General features: G+C 37.2%; 1 protein-coding gene across 3 annotated transcripts in view; it reads left to right on the top strand.

Annotated features, from left to right (window-relative positions):
* FILIP1L (filamin A interacting protein 1 like) overlaps positions 1–21,196 on the top strand; it is a 198,390-nt gene that overhangs the window by 156,961 nt on the left and 20,233 nt on the right. For all 3 annotated transcript variants that reach the window (XR_003915878.1, XM_029960683.1, XM_018074609.3), the window contains one exon: positions 12,955–15,706. Coding sequence is in view for 2 of the 3 variants with exons in the window: in XM_029960683.1 (XP_029816543.1) it covers positions 12,955–15,706 (2,752 nt within the window). In the remaining variant the exon portion in view is untranslated. The remainder of the gene's footprint in view (positions 1–12,954; positions 15,707–21,196) is intronic.

The raw sequence follows: 21,196 nt of genomic DNA, 5'->3' as shown, positions 1-21,196 counted from the left end.
AACACCTCTCAGTACATTATACTGATTTTGAGGTTTACTGTGTTTTCTGTCAGCAAGATAAAATGCACTTTGATTGCACATCCAGTGCACCAGGTTGTTTCTGGAAGTTCAGTAATTGCACCCACACCAAAGCAGCAATGGAGCATGCTCAAGCTTTCACAGCTCACTTTCTCAAGTGTTTACAAATTCTAGGAAAATGTTTGAAGATTTTCTGAGGCAGTCCGTAGCTGCCAGTTAAAAACAATAGAAAAAACACCTCCCAAAGCACTGCCTCCTCACCAGAACAACAGAACTGAGGTGACAATGCAGAGGTGAATGTTCACGCAATAAGGGTTAGCTGAGAAAATACCTAGCAACAGCATTGTATAACCCTCCTTTCATAACAATATGGAAACTTTGTGGTGAAAGGTCACACTAAGCTTGCCAGACAACATTTCAGCACAACTCAAAAGCCCTGTAACCTTGGTCATTCAAGTTAACAAATGCATGTACTTTGTACCTGTTGAAGAAGTCACCCTTTCTGCTACAGCTCATTGTTCATATGATGATGATGTAACACAACTGCTTGACTACAGCCTCATGCTGGGCAGGTGACCACCAGAGAGTGGCTGCTCAGGTAAAGAAGCAGAACTTGAGCCATTTTGCTTCACCATGCATAGTCAGAGAAGTTGAGAAACCAAAGCCCACAGCCACCTCCCTGCTCACACCCCAGGTTCAACAAACCTTTGCAGACATATGTCAGGTAGGGTAGACAAGGCTCCAGTGAACAGGACTGAAAACATGGATAGGAAAAAAGTACTCCTGACAAGAAAACCACTAATCTTGCATAAATTTCAAGGATGTGAAACAATGCATCAGGCTTCATTATCCTTTACAGATTTCCAAAGGCCTGGGAAGGAAAACAACGATTGCACTTCAAAGAAATGACAGAGCTCTTAAAATCTGCCGTAAACCTAATATTCAAAGCATTTTCTTTCACATTCACTGCAGAGAGCTGATTTAAAACTTTGTCATTTTTTATCAGACACAAAGCTTATCTAGTGTTTGCATAGCAACCATTGCAATGAGAGCATTTCCAAATGAGGAAAAATTTTTAAAACTGAAATGAAGCAGCATGTTGGTACTACCATGAAACACCCCCCCCCCAAAAATGGAAGTAATGCACTCATAGTTACATACTGGATTTCAGAACATAGACAAAACCATCTAAGAGTTAAGTTTAAGCTGACTGAATTCTGTCAACTTTATATGGATTTAATAATTTTTGGTACAATTTACATAACTATCAGTCATTAATTATGAAGAAAATAAGGAAGTTTTATTACTTTTAAGCTTGGCCTACCCAAAACTAATGTCACCCATCATATTCCCAAACATGATTCTATTCTACTTAGCTACACAGAGGTTTCTCAGAAGAAGCCTATTAAATGCCACAGTTGCTTTTGGTTTCAACGTCAAAATGCTCTCCCCAGTCAAGCACATTCTGCATGTCAGTAGAGCCATTCTGCTACATATCCATACCTAGATAAAGGAAAGTTATTTATATAAGCCTAATTAATTTTTAAAATTTTGGTCACTTGAACCTGAGGGTGTAACAGTTCCACATTTGGGGCAGCCAACCCTAATCCGAATATCTGAAATCCAACACTGAACACACTAGGCTCGGATGTAGGAAGATGGGGGGAAAAAATGCAATCTGTAAATGCTCAAAGCTGAAACATTTTCTCATCTTGCACAACAGTACCATATAATCTCTCATGTAAAGAGAAGAGTCTTTGCACTAGCAGCCCTTTATCATTCCCCAATTAAATACCGAATTGCCTTCAATGAATGGTCACTGTGAACCCTGGCAGCATTAAAACTTCTAAAATATGTGTTTCTAAAAACATATCTAATATATAAGTGGGCATGTTAATTTGTGTACATATGAGTAAGCAGAGCAGGGGGATGAAAAGCCTCTAAAGTAAAGGCAGCAAGTACAGGTTCAATATAGGTCAATCCAAGACAAAGAGCTGCCTACAAGGGTAGTGCAGGGACAACACCAACTGGTGGAGAATGTTCAGGCTTGCAGCAAAAGATGCACACATTGGTTCCCTTTTGGGAAAGCAGCAGACAACAGCTGACAGGAATCTTCAAGCTTACAAACTTTGCAAACCCCTATAAAGGAGGAGGGAAGAAAATGTAACTGGGTATACAAAGGAGCAGCCACTTTGAAAGGTGTCTCCTTGCCCTTGCTTTGTTCCCACCTCTTCACTTAAAGCTCTATATGATTACTGTCATCTCTGTAAATAGAACATTTTCCTGTTTCAATCAGGATTAACTGGGTGGGAGGAATCAGAAATTGCCATGGTAACATTTTATAACTTGTAAATTACTCTCTCATATATCTAGACTAATGCAGTTAACCAAACTTGCAAGTTTTGTCTAGAGAGAACTATCTCTTTATTTTCAACATTTGAAACCATATTATAAATTGATGATAAAAGATAAAATGTATTACATCACAAACATACTGTACATAAAAGCATGCTACGGCTCCTTCCTTTGGAGTGACATCTGAAATAAGAAAATATAACCTGAACATCACAGACCATCAGCCAAGAGGCAAAAAAAGAGATCATATAGGGCATGTAGCCAAATGTCACATAATTATACTGAGTTATAAATCAATTTGAGGTACAATAACAAGGCACAGAATGTTCAACTGAATTAACAGTTCTTTGATGAACAGGGAACACTTGAAGTCGTTCACATGAAGGGGAAAGGGAAGCATACATGCCCATGACACTCCTCTTTCCTAAAAAAAGTCTTTTTGTATGACAGTTTTTGAAAGGCAAAGAACACTGGAAAACAACTAAAGATGGAAAAAATAACTATCTCTCTTGGCTTTAGGAAAACTGCTCAGACCAATTTTAAGAGTTTGAAAAATCACTGGTCACAGAATAGCTAGAACTAGTTAAATCCACTTTTTTCATCCCAGCAGTTTAGGGTTTTTTCCCTAGGAAATAGAGAAACATTTATTTTCCAAAGCAAGCAAGTTACTCCAACTGCTGAACACACATGCAAGTAGCTAAAAAAACCAAAACACCACAACCACCCCAAACATTGTTATTGGCACTTTGAGTGGGCATATGACTAAAGAATCCAGTTTCTTTTACTCTTAAGCAGGCTATCTGATCTTTAATACAGTGAAATCCCTAAGCTGCACAAAAATGGAAAAATATTACCTCAACACATCATAATCAACAGATCTGAAAGTAAAAGATGTTCTTACATTAAACAATCTGTCACAGGTGAAGAGACTACTTAAACTATTCCTTGCTATTTAAATATGTCAATTAAATCTATGAAGTAAACCTTGGTTAGAACTATAACCATTAAATAAATTCTCAGACTATATCATCTTTAGGTCTCCAATATCGTTTCCTATCCTATAGTCTAAAACAATGTGTTTGTCCTCTTTGAAGAGGATCAGTTTGGAGAAACCATGTAAATTTAAATCCTGAACAAGAGCACTTATGCTAAGGATCAACATGCTTTAGACAAAAAGGTGCATTGACTTTGCACCAGGAGATGATTCATCAAGTACTCCAAGGTCAGTGTGGCCAGAGGCCTGCTGAGACAAGAGAAAATGCAACTTCCAAACCTTTAGCACATTAGAACAGATAGCAAGAAAGTGAACTATCTCCCAGGTAGCAAAGTTGCCGTAACCGCAGAGGTTCAATACCTAGAATCGTACCCAGAAGCAATTCGTAATGCATCAGGAATAGTTCTAACACAATTTCTGAAAGTCACACAGTACAAAACAGGAAATTGGCAGGATTGTTCATCATTTGTAGCTTCAAAGCCAACTTTAGCTATTTAACCATGCTGCAATGCATTGCTACCATCTCTCTCACCTGCGTCCTCCAAGACGAAGTGCTGGCCAAGCCCATCTTAGAGAAAATGGACACCTTCACATTATCAGGTTTATGGGAAACACATTTAGCTTCAAAGTGAAATTTCTGTTTGACATTAGCGTTATGGTTGCTCTTATTACTACAGCCTTGGCTACTAGAAAAAGTTGCAACTCGCAGTAAACATGATAAAAGTCTTTTGCCTGTTTGGAAATCCTCAACTGCTCTGCTTCAAGCAACATAGCATCAAGGAAAATTCAAATACCTCAAGCTAATTTTGCAGTAATAATTAAAATTTATGTTTTCTGCCAAAAAAGAAGGAATAGGGTACCACCCAAACACTCAGAGTTTACTGTACACATACACAGAGCTACTTCAGGCAATAAGCACACCAGAAAAAGGGCTTAGGATTTTGTCTTAAAGATGTATGTATATAATAAAGATTTTATGAGTATGAACAGGACAAGACCCTCAAGAAGGAATTTGAATCCTCCTGCAAAGCAGTGACAGCATCTATATAACAATTCCTGAGAAATGTCTAATTGTTTTTAACTAGAGCCAATTCTTCCAAATGATGACAAACTCTCAGTCTTCCCTGACAGTCCCATTCAGTACTACCTTTATTTAACACACAATGTTTAATCTAGATGGTTCTGGTCAAAATTTCAGCACATAAATTCTTGTCTTGTGCACTGAGCATGAGGAGGGCACAACAAAGTTTGCAGCCAAGTTCCACCTGTCTAGAAGTGAGTGGTAACTGTATGACTGAGCAGCTTATCCAGGGCTGGCAGCCGTGAGCAGGACACCTTCAGTTCAAAAGACTAAGTGCGCACAGCAGGATGGAAAGTTCTAAGTTTTACCACTGCTGATGAGTGATAATATATAAATAAGGCCATGGTTGGCATAAGAGATTGGCGCAGTGCCTATTTTGCCCATGGACAAAAATGTGGCCCCAGACATTTATTTTTATATAAAACTTAGGTTAAAATTGTTTTAGAGAACATCCAGTTCCTGTAAATGTTATGGGAAAATGACATTTACGACTAACCAGTCTCCTCTGAGTAACATGATGTGTTATTGTTGGCTGAGTGCCATTTTCTGTCATACCAAAAATATTAACTAATTGAAGTTAAAAGAAAGTTTGGATAAATTGGATCCCTGCACAGTTATGACCAGTTCTGGTCAAGACAGCAGCACCAGCACTGCCTCAGGTGAATCAGATACCAGAACAGCACCTATTTTCCCAAGTGCCTCTCCCATAAAAGGAGTCCATAAAAGAGATCCACTTTGAACCTACACATTATGATGTTACATACAGAATAAAAAAATCACAAGACTTATCTATAGAAATAGCTTAAAAAAACCTCAGACAACTATTATTGTTAAATTACGGTTTGCAAACTTACACAGAGCTGAAGCAACTGACTCGTTCAGAGAATCAGAACTTCTACAAACTTCTCAATTCAAGGATGCAGAATAAGTAGCCAAGACAAAAACTCGAGACTTCCAATTATTACACTTCCATCAACAGTAAATACAGCATGGCAGTGATAACTGCATTTGCCTTGTACAAAGTAAACACACATGGCTGGGATCATCAGTGGGCAAGATGCACTCCCTTGTTTGTGCCTAATCTTCCCACGGGGAATGGGGGTGAAGACAGGGCTCTAAAAGACTGTTTTAAGGAGCTGAGCTAACTCCTGTTACAACTTTTCCCTTGGTAAATCCTAGCAGTATTGCAGGATCCCAGCAGTATGCAGTGGTATCCACTACTAGCACTGACACTTGAGCAGAAAATGCAAACCCATCCACCTGCCCATGGGGTAGGGGGTGGTAGGGTGGGGGTGGATTAAGCCCTGTCCTGTTTATCTCTGCAGTACTGAGTGGTTTACAACACTGGTGATTTAAAAACAGCTCAATAACTGTGGTCGAGCAATAATGTTCTAGAAGGAATGCTTAAAATATACACTTCAAACAAAACTCAGGTTCACAAAGACTCAAGATCTCTCCCATCAATTTAACTTGTTGGAATGTAACATCAAAGCATCAAATGCAATAATTTAGATGATGACAACATTTTAAAATGATGAATTATAAAAAGCAGCAGTTGTCTTAGTTTATTTTGTGTAGTTACTATACACTGAAAACCTATATCAGTTAATACTAATTCTCAAAATAATCTGTTACAGTAAGTACACACTGCTTTTCCACTTTGATAAATCTGAGGTTCAGGTACAAAATTCTACTTGTTAAGGATGAATACAAAACAGAAGCAGGACCTGGGTTAGTAACTGAGAAGTTCTGCCTGAGTTTTGTTGGTTTGACCCCTATACCACATCTCTTGTGGTTCATCTTTCCATTTCCTCCTAAAAGCTTTCCATCTGCAAAACTATAATTTTCTGGCTGACGTAAATTTAAAGAGTTCCAAATTCTGGTGTTGCATCTGAAATGACTTGCTTTATTTCTGACTTTACAGGCAGTGTGGAGAGAGAGAGAGAGAGAGAGAGAGAGAGAGAGAGAGAGAGAGAGAGAGAGATGGGGGAGGGAGGGAGGGTGCTGAATGTGCACTGTGCTAACATGAAAAAATCCCAAACTATTAACTAACAAAACCCAAGGGGTATTCCCATGAGCTGCTTACCTTATTGATGCATTTAGAATCAGAAGAGGATTAACAGTCATGCTACATGTACAATCATACAGTACTGAAATGCCAACACTAATAGATATTGACTTCAAAGAATACCTGAAATAGCTGTTAAGTCTAGAAAGAGGGAGAAGAAAGAAGAGCACATCTCAAAAATGGTGACACATCAGAGTCCAGTTCACAATTCATTGTGTTGTGTTTTATAATAGCTGAACTCTGGGCCCCAGAGTTTTTAAGGCTAACTTCAAGTAAAGCTCATTAATACTGTGGTTTTGTCAAGTCAGTGTTCATTTGAAATTGTTTTTCAGGACAGACAGTCAAGGAAAAAAACAAACCAAATCAAAAAAAACAACCTGCCAACAATTTCATAGGACAGCAACTTTTTCACTCCCACCTAAAAATCCCACTCCCACCTTCCTACCATAATCTCAGGCATTGCAGATGGTTGCCATTAGAAGAATAGAAATGAGCATCACAATAATTATCACATTGCACATTTGAATCCTTACTGCCACAGAAAGCATTAATGCTTTTCACACAAGATTGATGTTTGGATAGATGATTTCCAAGAACATCTCGACATGGAAAGAACATGATTCAAGACAGAAAATTATTTTCTTAAACTGAGGTTTCATAATAAAACAAAAGAGAATTTTAGTGATGAAGTAAAATTACTCAAACTGGAAGTTAATCTGGTCTTAAATTAACCAACATAAATTTGCTAAAAGTTTCTCACACCATTTACTGTCACTGAATTTACACAGGATTTCATAACATTTATGAGTGCAAATATCCCTATATCACCAGGAAGAATTTGCAGCACCTTAGTAGTTGTGAAATCAAGGTTACAAACAACGTTAGTGTCCCAGATTAATTAATTTTTAAAAGCATATATTATCTGCACATGTTTATTCAGCATCACAGCTAAATACATCTGGTTATCCATTTGAATTTTTGCCCGTTAACCCAGAACTGGCAATACCATTCATCATCTGTGACTTTTATTAAGACTTATAAAGCAAGTCAGCATTTTAAGTATCAGATAAAACGATAATTACTTTGTGATAGTCTGTGGAGTAATAAGCAAAATTCACACCCCCCTCATTAAAAGTTCTCACTTTACAAAATAGATTTCCTTATTGGGACATTTGCCTTACACAGCCTCTTGCAGTGGAGACACCTTTTGTGGAGGTTTGCATCCTAGTACAACCTAATTATTTGAAATTTACATATATAAATTACCCTACTGGAAAACAAATTTTAGAGTAAGTGTTCACATTCTGTTAGGAAGTGCTGACTGATTCAGATAAAGCCAACAGATTACACAACAGCTATGGTATGTTGTTGCTGCTGTAATTCCAAAGGCTTTTGACTTTCTTTATGACAGGGGAAAAAAGAAGCATTAATAAAGATAATAGAGAGCCATAAAAAAGCTGTAGCATATGTCTTCATAAAAACTGCACATCAATAAGTAGAACTGTAGGCAAAGGAAAATAAAAAAATTTAAAAAATGCATAGCCACCCCAAACCCAGAAACATTTTAACAAATCCAAATTTTGTTTCAATAAACTGTGGAAGGCACAGACTGGCTTTCTTACAAAAATAAATATTTAACTGCACTGGTGTCAAAAAATTACAACAACTTGTAAGATTTACCAGAAATGATGAAGCATGTTTCTTCTCTTATTAAGGGCCAGACCACATCTTACTGCTAACTGGGAAGAATGCCTCAAAGGAAGAGGCATGACTTCATCTACATTTAAAAGCTTTCAGCTTAGTGCTTTTATTTGCATTGTACCAGGGAAACTCAAGTATATGGCCAAAAACTTTAGAAGCAAGTCTCCCTCATGTTATAACCTGTAAAGCCTCTAGTAAACCATGTCTCTTATATGGGGAAGGATGAAGAGCAAGAGCCAGTTAAAAATATGTATCTTTATGATTTAAAAAAAAAAATCACAGAAATTAAAAATCGCAGTCATTCTTGTAGAATGATCGCATACAAATATTGATAATGTGTATATTAAAAACTCATTTGATGGAAGGAATGATAAAAGCAGAGCTTTACAAGCCATCACCTATTTTACTTGCATCCTTACAGAATGTAGTCTTTTCTAAAGTTATCACTACGACATTGCTTAAATCATTTTTATTCTTATTATTCAGAGAATAATGATTCATTCCAGAACAAACTAAAACAAATAAAAAATAAGTCTTGCAATCTCAGTCTCCCATGCTTTCTTTGGTTTCCACGAAACTCAAAGGAAAAGCAGCCCTCTTAGAATCCTGTAAAGACATAAATTAAACAACACCCATGTAATAAACGTCACCCAGAAAATGGATAATGCCACTTAAAGACAAAATGTCATCACATGATGCCAGGACAGTGAACTGTTATGGGAGTCTCCACATCTTGTAGAGAACACAATCATGTTGCCAAATGTAATGTAGTGTAGCTGAAGCTATATGCACTTGGAAAAAAACATGGAACACAACTGAATGCATGACCTTAACACCAAGAAGCTGCAGGATGCATCCTGAGGAAAACAATTACAATGAACTGAGGAGAGCTGAGAAATACAATTTCTTTCAGGAAATAAAGAAGCAGTCAACTGGTATTACAAATAAGTACAATATTAAGCCACAATAAAGCAATAATTTATAACAGAAACTCTGAAGAAAAAGTAATGACAATGCCCTGACTCTGCTTAACTACCAAACAGTCATGTTCATAAAAACAATTTCCAATGTCCATTTTTGCTGGGCCCAATTCAGAAAGGGTTCTTGTAGTCCTGCGAAGTCAGCTGCTTAGAATTGTGTGAAAGCTTTGACCAAATGATTATACCCACCTTTGCCTCATATTAAATTACATGATGACGAAATTCAACTGGCAATGAAAATGACAGTGGAGTGCCTGTTCTTTTTGTAAAATTATTATTTATTTAAGCCAGCTTTTTCAACCTTTGCATATTTTTAGTAAAATTGCTCTGTCAAATACTCTGGATACTAGTCTTCTTCAGAAAGAGTATTTTGGATGAAGTTAACACAAAGTATTTTTATCCTGTGATAAAAGTCACTTTGTGCTATAATCAGTTAAAGAACTTCTTCAATTAAGCTTGCAATTTGCTTAATTCAAATAATATACATCATCAAGCATTCGCCCACAGTAGTCAGGTTCCCAAAAAAAAAGCTGGCAAAAAAAAAAAAACAACTTACCAAAACTAAGCAATTAATTTAAGAACACAAGCAAACAAATAAATAACACCAACTCCTCCAAACATTTTAGGGTCCTCTTCCATTCCTAAGTGCATATGTGCAGAGACAGACATTGTGACCTACTGAACTATGAAAGAGGAATTCAGCAGTCAAGGAAAAACTCTTCTACAAATATTAAAAGACGCCCAGTTGGCTTTTTTCAATATCAATCTCAACTCTATCCGAGAAATCACTACCTATTTGGCACTGTTGAGGTATTTTATGTATAGCTATAGATATTACCAAAAACAAATGCAAAAACTTAATAACACAGTAGCAAAAAATATACCATGCTTAATCCATCCCTTTTTTTTTTGGAAACACATTAAAACCCTTTAACTCACAGCTTCTGCACTATGCTCTTAACCTCAGTCAAGTGATCTTACACAAGTATTTTTTAAAAAATGAAACAGACCTCAGGGATTACACATATTTGCTTGAGAGTCTGTTCTCTTAAAACAGACTTTTATCTTAAAACTGCATTTTATCTTTTGAATGAAGGAAACATTTTTTAAATACCTGAAGTCTTTTGGCATGACCAAAGAAACTGAATCTCTTGAAAATCCTTATCAGTTTATACAACAATCCAGGTACCAGTAATTTAGGCATTTTGTTCAAATTGCCCAAGCAACACAGACTTGATCAGACTTGACCTGAGTGTCAACTTAAAATTTATTATGTATCCACAATCATCTTATTTGCATTAAAAAATATATATAGCATCCCCATGAAAATTACAATTGTTTGTTACTATTTGACCTAAGGGCTTTCTTTCTAAAGCAATTTAAGAGGCATGAGTTACTGGAGCATTAGAGTTTCACTTGGCTAGAGAGGTATTAACTAGTTAATATAGAAATGTTGGGTTAAACACTGATTAACCTAAGTATTAATGACCACAGATAAATTTGCCTTACAAAAACAAATTTTACTGAAGCAAGCTAAAATAAATCAAATGCTAATAAGTCCCAGTAACAGTATTAATATGTCTTAACTTCAAACACACACAAAACCTGAGTTAATTCCAAATGAAATTGTTAGTTGTGCTTCTGTTATGGTTTTATATCTATGGCAACAGTAAATCATCAATTGAACTTCACTACTAAAGCATTTAGAGACAAGGGTGGGGAGAGAAGAGAGATTTTTAAACTAAAAAGAATTCAAACTGAAAGTAGCACTGAAAAGTGGACAGAAGTTTATATACCATCAACACAGTAAAAAGCTGCCTTTGAAGTTCATGCAGTCCTCTCCCCATTTATTTGTTCTGCCAACCAGTAGCATTCCTTCAAACTAACTTTGAAAACTTCTCCCCTTACATTTCTGCTTTTTCATGTCTGTTTTCCCCATTATGTTAATTGACTGTTACAAAGAATATGTGACTGCTTCAAGTCTTTGATTTCAACTCTGCTTATGGCTATGTTCTATCCTGTCAATTTTTCATATAAAGCATTTCATTACATTCAAGGCAGTGCAACTTAGGCCCTAAAATAAAAACAGCAGGGACTGTGAAGATCTTTTAAGAAATTTTATAGCCATGGACTTCTATACAATATCATCATTAAATCGGACAAGTCTGATGGACAGTTGTAGAATAGCAAGGACTTCCCCTCTCTGTGCTGGAAAACCACAATGCTGGCAAAGGGGATGCTGCTGAGGCAGTCTGTTGCCCAGAAATATATGCCTCCAGTCAGTCAACAGCTAATTAAGAGCTGTGCAAAGGAGGCTGTTATCTAAGCTCTTCCTGAACTAAAAGGATGGCTGCAACAAGAACTTGTCAGTGGGAAGCTGTAAAGACTCATCTCTTGGACAAGGGCATCACAATAGTGACCGTAGACAAATGTGGGACAGGAATCTTACGTTTCAGCAGCAACTTCTAGACAGTTGTCATCATATTTCAGAGGGGGAAAAACAAAGGGGCCTCAGCTAATGAGTGCTGAAATATTCATTTTGTACTAGCACAGTCCTGATAACGCAGGTCATTTCCCTCACATGATCTACACAACTCAATCTGTACCATACATATGAACAACAGTGAGACATACAAATTCTAATACTTTATTACTTCCACCTCGGCTTTTCAGATTTTTGTTTAATACCAGAATATACCTATAGGTTGGTTGTAGGAAAAATGTAATTGAAAGGAGGCATATGTGCTGGACAAACCTAATCATACTTTAGGTCAACTTCTTCACAAACATCTCCCTGACAAAGGAAAGCCTACAAAAGAACCTAATTACTTGAGGTATTTGGAGGTTTAAACAAATGCACAACCTTATCCCAAGTCTCTAGCAAATTAAATATGTTAATCCTCAGTCTTTATTGTGATGCAACATAAACTTGTAAAACTAATTTTGGAAAATCGTCATGAAAATCTTCAAGAATCATGTAAAAGCAGGGTTACACTTAAGCATATCTGCAAGCTTTGGACAAAAGACTGAAGTCAAGCCTAACTAACATCAAGACATTTGGGCTTTGTTAAGTTCACAAGGCACAACCTGGACACCTGTTTATCTGCTGACTGTATTTTTGTGTGTGTATGTTTGATACAGGGTCAGATACTGCATTTTCACTGAGGACTGACTTACCTGCATGGTTTAATTTTGGTCTGATGTGCTGCTTACAAATTCACATTAGCCTGACTAACTGCCTAATGTGGCTACATTTCCTTCACCTACTTGAACATCTACAAGGTTTAATCATAAAACATCAGGATGGTTTATAAGTAACGAAGTTAGGAGGTTGATGATGCTGTAAATTATGCCTGCCCTTGAGGACTGCACTGATTTGATTTCTCAAACTCTATAATGATCACATTTCTTTGCACATACCTAGCCTCAGCAAACAGTCAAGGTAAGTGCAGTTCCAGTGCAGAATACTAAATAGTTTTGTTCCACTGCCACCTGTCAAAAGTTAAAAATGTAATCAAAGATGCAGAATTACTGAAGCTGCTAAGTCCAAATGAATGTTCATTACAAAAGAACTTCTGAATAGAAAGCATGGTCAGTGGGCACTTCCAAATGATGCTGCAAGGAGAGGTCTGCTTGTAGTTACAAGTGCACATGCAGTTAAAGTGGACATGCACATCTGGCATGTCATAATATTTCAAATGTGTTTTTAAATGCCCATTAAAATGGCTACAAAATACAATATTTTTTCCTCCCACAGATTGAAAAAGCTTCTTGAACAAGAAACAGTATATCAAGCAAAAAAAGAGAAGGAAAACAACAAGAAAATAGCTAAACTGAAAGAAGAATTAACTAAACTGAAATCCTTTGCTTTAATGGTGGTGGATGAACAGCAAAGACTCACTGAGCAGTTGAATCAACAAAGTAAAAAAATTCAAGAATTAACCACTTCTACAGAGCAAGCACATGAGAAACTGGCTTTTGCTGAAGCAAAAATTCAAGAAGAGAAACAGAGAGCCAGCAGGCTGGAGGCTGAACTTCAAGCCCAAAGCAGTAAGATTTCCCAAGACCAAGAAGCAATGATGGCCAAACTAACCAACGAAGACAGTCAGAATCGCCAGCTCCGGTTGAAATTAACTGCTCTCAGCAGACAAATTGATGAGCTGGAAGAGACCAACAAATCTCTACGAAAAGCAGAAGAAGAACTGCAAGACCTAAGGGATAAGATAAATAAGGGAGAGTGTGGCAATGCCACACTTATGACTGAAGTAGAAGAACTACGGAAACGACTGCTGGAGATGGAAGGAAAAGATGAAGAGCTCATAAAAATGGAAGATCAGTGCAGAGAGCTTAATAAAAAATTAGAAAAAGAAGCATCACAGAGCAAGAACCTCAAAGGGGAAGTCGATAAACTTAACAAAAGAATTATGGAGCTGGAGAAACTAGAAGACGCTTTCAACAAGAGTAAACAGGAATGTTACTCCCTGAAATGCAATCTAGAAAGGGAAAAAATGTTAACAAAGCAGCTGTCCCACGAGCTGGATGGTTTAAAAGCTAGAGTTGGTGAGCTTGAAGCAATTGAAAGTAAGTTAGAAAAAACTGAGTTTACACTCAAAGAAGATTTGACAAAGCTGAAAAGCCTAACAGTGATGCTTGTGGATGAAAGAAAAACGATGGGAGAAAAAATAAAGCAAACAGAAGAAAAGCTTCAAGCTGCAACTTCTCAGCTTCAGGTGGAACAAAATAAAGTGATGTCAGTTACAGAAAAACTAATTGAGGAAAGTAAAAAGGCACTGAAATCAAAATCCGATGCAGAGGAAAAAATGTCCAGTGTGACAAAAGAAAGAGATGAACTGAAAAACAAACTCAAAGCAGAAGAGGAGAAAGGAAGTGATCTTGTTTCCAAAGTGAATATTCTAAGAAAAAGACTCCAATCACTGGAAGACATTGAAAAAGAGTTTCTTAAAAGTAAACTTAAGGATGGTACTAAATCTAGCACCTCCTTGCAGCAGGAAAACAACATAATCAAAGAGCTTTCTCAAGAAGTTGAGAGGCTTAAGCAGAAGCTCAAAGAAATGAAGGCCATAGAGGATGACCTTATGAAAACTGAAGATGAATTTGAGTGTCTAGAACGAAAATATGTCAATGAACGGGACAGAGCCAAGCTCCTATCAGAGGAGCTGGAAGCTGTGAAAATGGAAATGGCTAGGTATAAATTAACAGAAAAGGCAGAGTCCAATCAGGAGCAGCGCCTTTTTAAGAAGCTTAAAGAAGAGGAAGCTAAATCCAGTCATCTTTCCAGAGAAGTTGATGCACTGAAAGAAAAAATGCATGAGTACATGGAAACAGAAGACCTAATCTGCCACCTCCGAGGTGATCATTCAGTCTTACAGAGGAAACTTCTCCAGCAAGAAAACAAGAACAGGGACTTAGCGAGAGAGATGGAAAGCCTCAGGAAAGAGTTGGAGAGGTACAGATCCTTCAGCAAGAACTTCAGGTCTGGTCACAATGGAAGGAGAATTTCTGATGTGCAAGTTTTTTCTAAAGAAATCCAAACAGATCCAGCAGACAATGAACCACCCGATTACAAAACGCTCATGCCTTTAGAGCGAGTCATAAATGGGCAGCTCTATGAAGACAGTGATAATGAGGACAAAGGCAATAATGAGGAGGAACAAACAGTGTCTTTCAAAAGCAACTCATCCACTGTCAATGCCATAAACAAAAAATTATGGATCCCGTGGATGAAGTCCAAAGAGAGCCATCCTCAAAATGGAAAGATACATACAAAGCAAAATGGAAACTGTGCACAGACTGGAGATCTAGTGCTAAGCCATACACCTGGCCAACCTCTTCACATAAAAGTAACTCCAGACCATGGACAGAACACAGCAACCCTTGAAATAACTAGTCCTACCACTGAAAGCCCTCACTCCTACAAAAGCACAGCGGTTATACCCAACTGTGGCACTCCAAAGCAAAGAATAACCATTATTCAAAACGCCTCCTTAACACCTGTAAAATCGAAAGCAGGAGAAGGTTACGTGACTCCAGAGCACGTAATTTCTCCTATTACTATGACTACTTTTGCAAGATCTCAAACGCCTGAATCGTGTGGTTCTTTAACTCCTGAAAGAACAATGTCCCCTTTGGCTCTACCCGGCTCAAGTTCTCAGGAACAAACTCTCTCCCCGGAGCCTTTGGAAATGGGAGCCAAGCACGCTGTTTTTAGAGTATCCCCAGACAGGCAGTCATCATGGCAGTTTCAGAGATCTAACAGTACAGGATCAAGTGTCATAACTACTGAGGATAACAAAATCCACATTCATTTAGGAAGTCCTTACGTCCAAGCTCTCACCAATTCCAAGCCCATCAGCCCTTGTAGTCCAGTGCAAGACAACAGAACTCCAGCACTAGCCAATGGCCTACCCACTAAGCCCACCAATAAAATCACCAGCAGTATTACTATCACACCAACAGCCACTCCTCTTCCACGGCAATCACAAATTACAGTAAGTAATGTCTATAACTGACCCCCATCCATGCTGAGCACCCTTACCAGCAACCCATCCCGTTTTTCATCCCAGCAAGAATTATTTGGAACAGCCTCTTTACTTTGGGAAAGATCTGTGCATGAACTACAACAGTATATGGAACTAACGTTAAGTTTTGCCTGCTTAGTGTTATCAAGTGTGCACTTACTGTATATCTTCTCATTAAAATACAGTTATGTAAAATATTTAGTCTTGCACTTGTATAAATGCATCTTTATGTATTGCCATTTTCAAAATAACTCACATTACTTTTGACTGCAACTTGCCTTGGTGAAATATTTTAACATTACAAAAAACAGTAAATAATTGATTATTTTCATCATTGCTTGCTGAATATTTTTGTTTGTTATGTGTGGTTTGTATTTTTCTGCATGTATGGTAGAATTTGAATTAAGCCATAATACTGCCTGCTAATTTCAAATAAGACTTAATTCATTATCTCCCTTGCTATTCCCAACTCCTCCGAGCCCTCTCATTTCAGATAATTATCAGTACATCACATACACTCAAAATATTATGTATTGTATCTCAGTACAAATTTATGATGCATATGTGATAAGTACCAGAGCACAACTACCACTTTTCCTCCCTATCTTTTTTAACACTGTTTGGTTAAAACTTTTTTTAAACTTTCCTGTAAAGCTTTCTTATATGTGAACTGAGTTCAGAAGCTTGTATTACAAAATATTTCTCCCCAAACAAGGGGTTTTTTTCCAATACAACAGAAAAATTGCAATCATTTAGGTATGCTGTAAAACAATAAACAGCAACACTTACATTCCTAAACAATAATCCAGATGAATGGATTTGACCATAATATTCAAATTTCATCTAAGCTCTTAGCCATCAGTTCGAAATGCAATATACATCACACAGGTCCACTGAAAAAGAAACAAGAGTACCAAACCATGGCATACCTTCATATTTTTCACATAATAGGCAGAGAAAAGTTGATAGAAGCATTAGGAAGCAATACTACACCAAGTCTCCAAACACATAGGCCTCTAGGTCCGGGATAAATAGGACTACCACACAAAATGGACAAAACAGGCTAAGGTATTTCAATGATGGTTACATATTTGTGCCTAAGAGAAGGACAGAAATGTAATCAATTCTGTTCTTTACACATGTGCTACACAGTCATTTTTAACCTCCTAAAAAATACTGCTAGTGGTAGATCAACTTCCCACTGAATGCAAATCAGTCCAGAAGACCTGGAATGCCCTTTCAAACATCTATTTTTTGCAAAGGCTGAACACTGCAAATCTAAATTGCAACAGTTGCTCTTATTCTAAAAAGTTAAATGCCTAGATACTTATTGCTTTTGAGGGGGTGCTATTAAAAAAAAAATAACCTTCTTATCAACAAGGAAGTTTGCAAGTAAGCAGAAACTCCCCATTCGTTAAATCCTTATCTTTATTCTGCTTATACTACCCACAGAAAAAAAAATATTTCTGCAGTATAACAGCAACAGATTCAGCAAAGAACTTTGGCACATGCTTTCACATAACAAGGGGACTTCTATCATTTTAAGTCTTTTTGATGGACAGGAATCTAAATGTTTACAACTGCAGATAATAACTGCTTCTAGAACAGTTTCTATTCAAAATCAAAGTCCACCACCTATATACAATTTTTCCTCAGTAAAATTAATGGGAAGAAAAAATATTAAATCACGAGATATGTGATAGAAATGGATATAAACATATGTATTACAGTTGAACAGTGGCAATTTTAAAAAACAAGCACAAGCCTACCTTAATGTCAGACATAACCTGAAGGCTTCCTAAGAGGTCCTTTCTCCTTTTTTTGTCTCACTTGATCTCCATGGCTGCACAAGTGAGATCTAAGATCTGGGTCAGAAGAGGTGCATATTCATACTGTACAAAGCATACTTCAACTCACACCAGCTTCAGCAAAAGTTACTGATCAAGACAGCAGCCAAGCCTGGCAAATCAAGATTATAGAAATTTTAGCGTGTGTTATAATTGTATGAACAAGTTCCTTAACTATGTTCAGGTTGCACATTCTTAGCCCCAAGGCTCAGTCAAACCCAAAAAGTGGTACATGTTCTCCACACTTCTGTTCTTTGGGATACTGCATATCCTGCTGATCCACACCTGAGATCTCTGCAGGAACACATTACAAGCATGGTACTGAATTACTGTGTTTGAAGTACTCACTTGCCAGCATACCAACAGACACCAAATTCTCCAAAAATTAAAGGATTAACAGTCGTTCTCCAGAGGCACTAATATTTTCTTCAGTTAGACTTAAAAAGCTTGTAGAAAAAAATAATTTCATATCTGCCTTACAAAATACACAGAAATGTGTTGATCATTAACCAACTGGCCATCTATTACAACATCTTATAAAAGAAAAGCACAAATCAGGACATAGCAATAAGCACACTTAGTCCTTTGGACAATTACCAAGCTATTATGAGTAAGGGCATTCAGACTTTAAAGCTAAGTTTTGAATACAAAACCTAGGTGAGAGTTCACACCATTTATAAGTTTAATCATTAAACAGGACAGTAGTTCTGTCCCTGTCTTAAACTCGTAATGCTTTATTAGTAACTGCTCAATTACCAAAAGACAAAGGAAGCAGCCACTCATGACCATTAACTCCAAAGGAAGAAGCATCAGCACTGCATGTAAATGAAAATGCTACATTTCCTAAAAACACACCTTGATTTAGGGATGCTTACATTCCCCTACTGATAAAACATTCTTTGTGCAGATCTTAACTGACTTCCCAGCACAGTTTCTGTCAGTCATTTCCACAGATGAAAAATCAAATCATTATTTTGCCTGAAAATAAGGTTTTCAGAATAAAACAGGTTCTTCCTCTTCAGATTCCCAAGATCCATTTCAAAGCACCAGGCAGAGAAAATAAACACCTGGATGTATTTGCTGAGAGCTGAAACTTAGCTGTTTAAACAGAAACAAGTTAGTTGTAATTTTTTCATAAAATAGCAAATCAAAAGCACAGCTTAAGGACTCAAATCGCTGATATACAAATTAACTTCAAGTTGTTCAGATTATCACTCCATATTTAAGATTATTTCCATTTTGCTGAGTGGGAATATCCACCTGCTTCCTTGGCAGACAAAGAGAAAACAGCAAAGAGAAATTTTAATGATTTATCTGCAAATTGATTCAAGCACTCTGAACAAAAATATCAAGCATAATCATACTAAAATTCAAGTAAGGCAGCTTTTCTAGGAATTTCAAGCATTCCATAAATGGTAAGTATGGCTGTTAATTTGGAGGCTGAGATGCTTTTCCTTTCAGCATTTGCTCCAAAGCCTGAAGTCTGACAGGTATGTAATGATTCATTTGAATGTTAAAGGGAAATAGGGTCGCATAGTGAGCAGCAAATATCAGAGGGATTAAACTGTGAAAGAGTGTAAAAGCAGTTTTCAGCAGATCATAATATCAACCCTTCTCTTTTCCAAAAGACTTGGCAAGCGTCTCCTCTAAAGTCTAAAAATCTACTCTTTTCCCCAGATGTTAAGTTCCCAGGAAAAGAAAGAGAGGATTAGCAATTTAAAAAAAGACAGCAGTTACCAGTTCACCTTCCTGCCCCTTTTCAATTTTATTTCAGTGAGTAATCAAATGGACACCAGCAAAGGCAACACAAACACTTTGGTGCTTAGCATTTTTAAGTCATTCTTTTTATGTGAATTAATATTTCAGAAGAAATACTTGCAATTTTTGTCCTTGCAGGGAAGATGGATGAGGGAAGGGAAGGGAAGGAAAAGGAGGAAAATCAAAAAGAGAATAAGAAGCAATAATGGTAATCTGAGAGCAAAGTGCCCATAGTATAGTATTTCAGGTTATTCAAAAACTGCCTGTAAGTCACTAATTAAGAAACAGAATTTACAAAAACTACAGGAGCAGTCAGCTAATCTTCCTGATCCAAACCACTGTAGACAATATGGTGTCTGGGGACAGAATGTAAGGCTGTAATAAAAAAAAAAAGATCTGTATGTAAGCATTTCATGCAAAGCTTAAGAAGGCGTGCTCCTCACACTGGGGAAAAAATAATGAGAAACAGAACCGTACAGCACTACTTTCTGAATAAGACTGAATGGATGCTGCAGGGTTAGGTGATGGAAACGGAGTAACCATCTGCAGGATGACTTTGTCCCTAGGAAACAGACACTGAGACAGGCAAAACAAAAACTGACAACTGCCTAATCTCCAGGCTTAAGCAAAAACCAAAACATTATGTTACCAAGAAACAGAAGAAAGAAAGATCTTATGGTTCAAGTACAGCACAAGTGGGTGTATAGAGATGTTTTAAAATTAACACCAAGTACTGTAAGTGGGAAATTGCTCAAAAAAAAAAAAAAAAGACCAATCTCAAAAATTTAAGCAGCATGAAGTGCTTTCACAAATTTGCAGCCAGTAGCCCCAAGATGTAGCTGAATTCTCTCTGTGATGTACACAGCACATCAGCCAATGACCCATCATATTGTGGGCACCCAGAAAGCCTCAAATATCAGAGCTGACAACTGAATATGATTCTCTTCTGACCACTAAGCAAAGTACTCTCAAGAAACAAATTTTGAGTACAAGAGGAAAGACTTCTTTTATTCAATGTCTCTCCACTTGCCACACAGTGCCTTGACCTCACAGGGTCCTCCTAGTGGGATGGGCAAAAGAAGCTGCCTTCCCTTTCCCACCCCTGCCACAACCTATATCACAAAATATTGCCCTTTCAGTTATGTTGTCACCATTGTTCAGGAAGGCAGTATTGTGAGGCAGGTCAAGAAACTAACTTCGACTAAAAAAATAAATAAATAAAAAAAATCAAAACCCCCACACTCCACAAATTTCATTAAAAAAAAAAACAAACAAACAACAAACAAAACCAAACAAAGAACCCCAACAAAGCAGGATCCCGTTCACAGTACAGCTTTGCAGAAGAGTTTACATCAGCATAACTGAAGGGACAAGCAAAAAGGAAAAAAGATGAGCACTTTATACTGCAATCACTGCCAAAGCCCTGGTCCCGTCACCTTTGATACTACCACTATTGTCTGACGGGATACAATCTAGGATGCATATACATCACACAAAGCACTTCAAATATACAACAAACATTTATCAGTCCCATTAACATCCTTCTGGATCTCTTTTGTGAGAGAAGTTAACTGACTTGTGCAAAATATGAGCATGACAACATGGACTGTGATTAGTATCTATATTTCCTTATCCTTTATCGCCTCATACTCAAGCCACTATAGATCATGTTTTATCCTGTAGAAACATCAATCTTAACTGGATAAAAGGCAGAGAGTTTTTAATTTTAATTATAATATTTACATATATTAGAAAAATTATATATATATTAAAAATAGGACTCTGATTAACACACCTGTGGCCCTCCCAGAGGAAAACAGCCTGTTCACAGACAGAAAAAAAGCCACAACAGTAA

The sequence above is a fragment of the Manacus vitellinus genome, unplaced genomic scaffold, assembly GCF_001715985.3.
Source record: "Manacus vitellinus isolate BGI_N305 unplaced genomic scaffold, ASM171598v3 scaffold_28_pilon, whole genome shotgun sequence".
NCBI classification, from domain to species: Eukaryota; Metazoa; Chordata; class Aves; order Passeriformes; family Pipridae; genus Manacus; species Manacus vitellinus.
This window is presented reverse-complemented; position numbering and strand designations above follow the sequence as displayed.